Source organism: Saccopteryx leptura, chromosome 2 (assembly GCF_036850995.1).
Source record: "Saccopteryx leptura isolate mSacLep1 chromosome 2, mSacLep1_pri_phased_curated, whole genome shotgun sequence".
In the NCBI taxonomy this organism is placed as follows: Eukaryota; Metazoa; Chordata; class Mammalia; order Chiroptera; family Emballonuridae; genus Saccopteryx; species Saccopteryx leptura.
The window spans coordinates 316,321,690-316,324,268 of NC_089504.1; the positions used below are offsets into that span (position 1 = coordinate 316,321,690).

At 41.7% G+C, this 2,579-nt stretch overlaps 1 protein-coding gene across 1 annotated transcript; it reads left to right on the plus strand.

The window, feature by feature from the left end:
• Nucleotides 1-1,178: 1,178 nt before the first annotated feature.
• On the plus strand, nt 1,179-2,179 carry LOC136392222 (taste receptor type 2 member 39-like). The gene is given in 2 exon segments (XM_066364276.1): nt 1,179-1,239; nt 1,242-2,179. Coding segments are annotated over 2 exon segments (999 nt in total).
• The last annotated feature ends 400 nt before the right edge of the window (nt 2,180-2,579 follow it).

Sequence of the window (2,579 nt, forward strand, 5' to 3'; positions counted from 1 at the left end):
TGGTGCGGTATACTATATAGCAATGACCTATGTGTAATGGTACGCAACATGTTTTGCAAATATATATATCTGGTTTCACTGCACTTTCCTTTTGAATACACACTTTATACATTCTAGTTGGGTTGAACCTGATGAAGAAATATTTTACAATATCCTTGATGTGTATGTTCAAACAGCAAGCGGTTTTGAAGATAGTCCAAGTTTAGATGGCTCCACACTGTGATTGTTTTTGTTTACTGTACCTTCGATTTTGTGGTCTCATGCTCGGATGGGTGGGAAGAAAAAGAGTCCGCGTGAGAATATAGAATGGTGTGCTGTTTTTCGAACTTCAACCCTCAGGGCAAAAAGTCACAAATACAATAATCTTATATTACCCTGAGTTTCAAAAATTAAAATAGCTAATATAAGTGTAAACACTAGTTAACTTGTGAGCAGTCAACAATGTATTAAATAAGGGTTTTTTTCAATGCAAAGTAGAGATAATAAAACCTTCATAGGATGGTTTTTAGGCTTAAATGTGGTAATACATATAAGGTGTTTTAACAGTGGCTAGCACATCATAAGAATTACATGCATCTTTAAAGTTATTATTTACAATCAGTTCTCTGATGACACAAGTGAAACTAAGTTAAATGGTGACTTGGTGCACAGGCGTTCAAATTAACTGGAGCTAGTAAAGAACACAACTCTCAATATCATGTTAGTAGTTTATTAAAGAGCATCTTCTGCCTGACCAGTGGTGGCACAGTGGATAGAGCGTCAACTTAAAATGATGAGGTCTCCAGTTCGAAACCTAATGTTTCCAGCTTAAGCCAGGGGCCCCCAGTACAATCCCTGGTCAAGGCACATACAAGAAGCATTCAATGCACAACTAAATGGAGCAACAAGTTGATGCTTCTCTCTCTCTCTCTCTCTCTCTCTCTCTCTCTCTCTCTCTGAAAAGTCTGAAAAGTGTCCTCTCAAGTCCTTCCCAGGGCCCCATGATTAAACTAATACCAACATGTCTAAAAGGTCCTGGGAGAGGACTGGAAATCAAATCTCTTCTTCATTTGATTTGCATCTCCAGATTTAGAGGTAAAGATTCTGAGACAAACAAATGCAGAGAATTTGGAAATGCTGCATCAACTGCTTCCTCTTGTGACATGAATACTGGGATCTATCAAGGATCTGCTCATCAAATGCTAGAGAGACATTTTCCCTCAGACACCAAAGAGGATTAACGACTCAAGATGACCAAAACCTACAGCCTCATGAGTTGTCGCTGCTTCACATCATCATAATTTTCACAATCACAGGCACTGAATGCATAGTTGGTATAGCTGCAAATGGCTTCATTGTGACCATAAATGCAGTTGAATGGATTCAGAATAAGGCAATTTCCTCAAGTGGCAGGATCCTGTTTTACCTGAGTATATCCAGAATAGCTCTCCAAATCTTCATGATGCTAGAAATGACCTTCCACTCAACATTCCCACATCTTTATAATGAAGATGGTATATATGATACATTGAAAGTGAGCTTCATGTTCTTGAATTATTGTAGCCTCTGGTTTTCTGCCTGGCTCAGTTTCTTCTACTTCGTGAAGGTTGCCAATTTCTCCCAACGCCTCTTCCTCAAGCTGAAGTGGAGACTGGCTGGCCTGATGCCCTGGCTTCTGCAGCTGTCAGTGTTTATTTCCGTGGGCTACAGCATGCTCTTCTCCAACGCCATCTACACTGTGTACCGTAACAGTTCCATTCCCATCCCCTCCTCTAACATCACTAAGAAGAAAAAATACTTCTCTGAGACCAACGTGGTCAACCTGGCTCTCCTCTATAACCTGGGGATCTTCATTCCTCTTGTCATGTTCATCCTGGCTGCCACCCTGCTGATCATCTCTCTCAAGAGACACACCCTACACATAAACAGCAGTGCCATGGGCTCCAGGGACCCCAGCATGGAGGCTCACATGGGGGCCATCAGAGCCATCAGCTATTTCCTTATTCTCTACACTTTCAATGCAGTTTCTCTGTTTCTCTACATATCTAACGTCTTCAATGGCAACGCTTCCTGGAATAGTTTGTGCAAAATTATTGTGGCTGCCTACCCAGCTGGCCACTCAGTGCTGCTGATTCAGGACAATCCTGGCCTGAGAAGAGCCTGGAAAAAGTTCCAAGTTCATCTTTACCTAAAAAACTAAACTCTATGACTAACACCACAAGAGTACCACAGCACCTAGCCCAGCCAGCTCTGCCTTCTCCTCCCCTAGATCTCTCTCTTCCCTCCTCCTTCCCCAAACCTGACCTGATCCTTTTACCCGGTATGGCTTTTTGTAGATGAGCTTTATCTTCATGTCTCTATTTTGCTTCATGGATACAGTTTTAGTGATGCTTAACATACCCTTAACCTCAGCCTTCTGTTTCTGCCTCCCTTGTTCTGGATAAAGCAGTGTTTCTAGACACTGGCTCCAGATGAAAATCTCTTCGGGAGATTTTTGGAAATCTCAATGTCCAGGCCTAACTCTAGATCAAGTAAGTCAAAATTTCTGGTGTAGGAACTTGTTTAAGTTCTCAAGGTGATTCCAATGTGCAGCCAGAGTT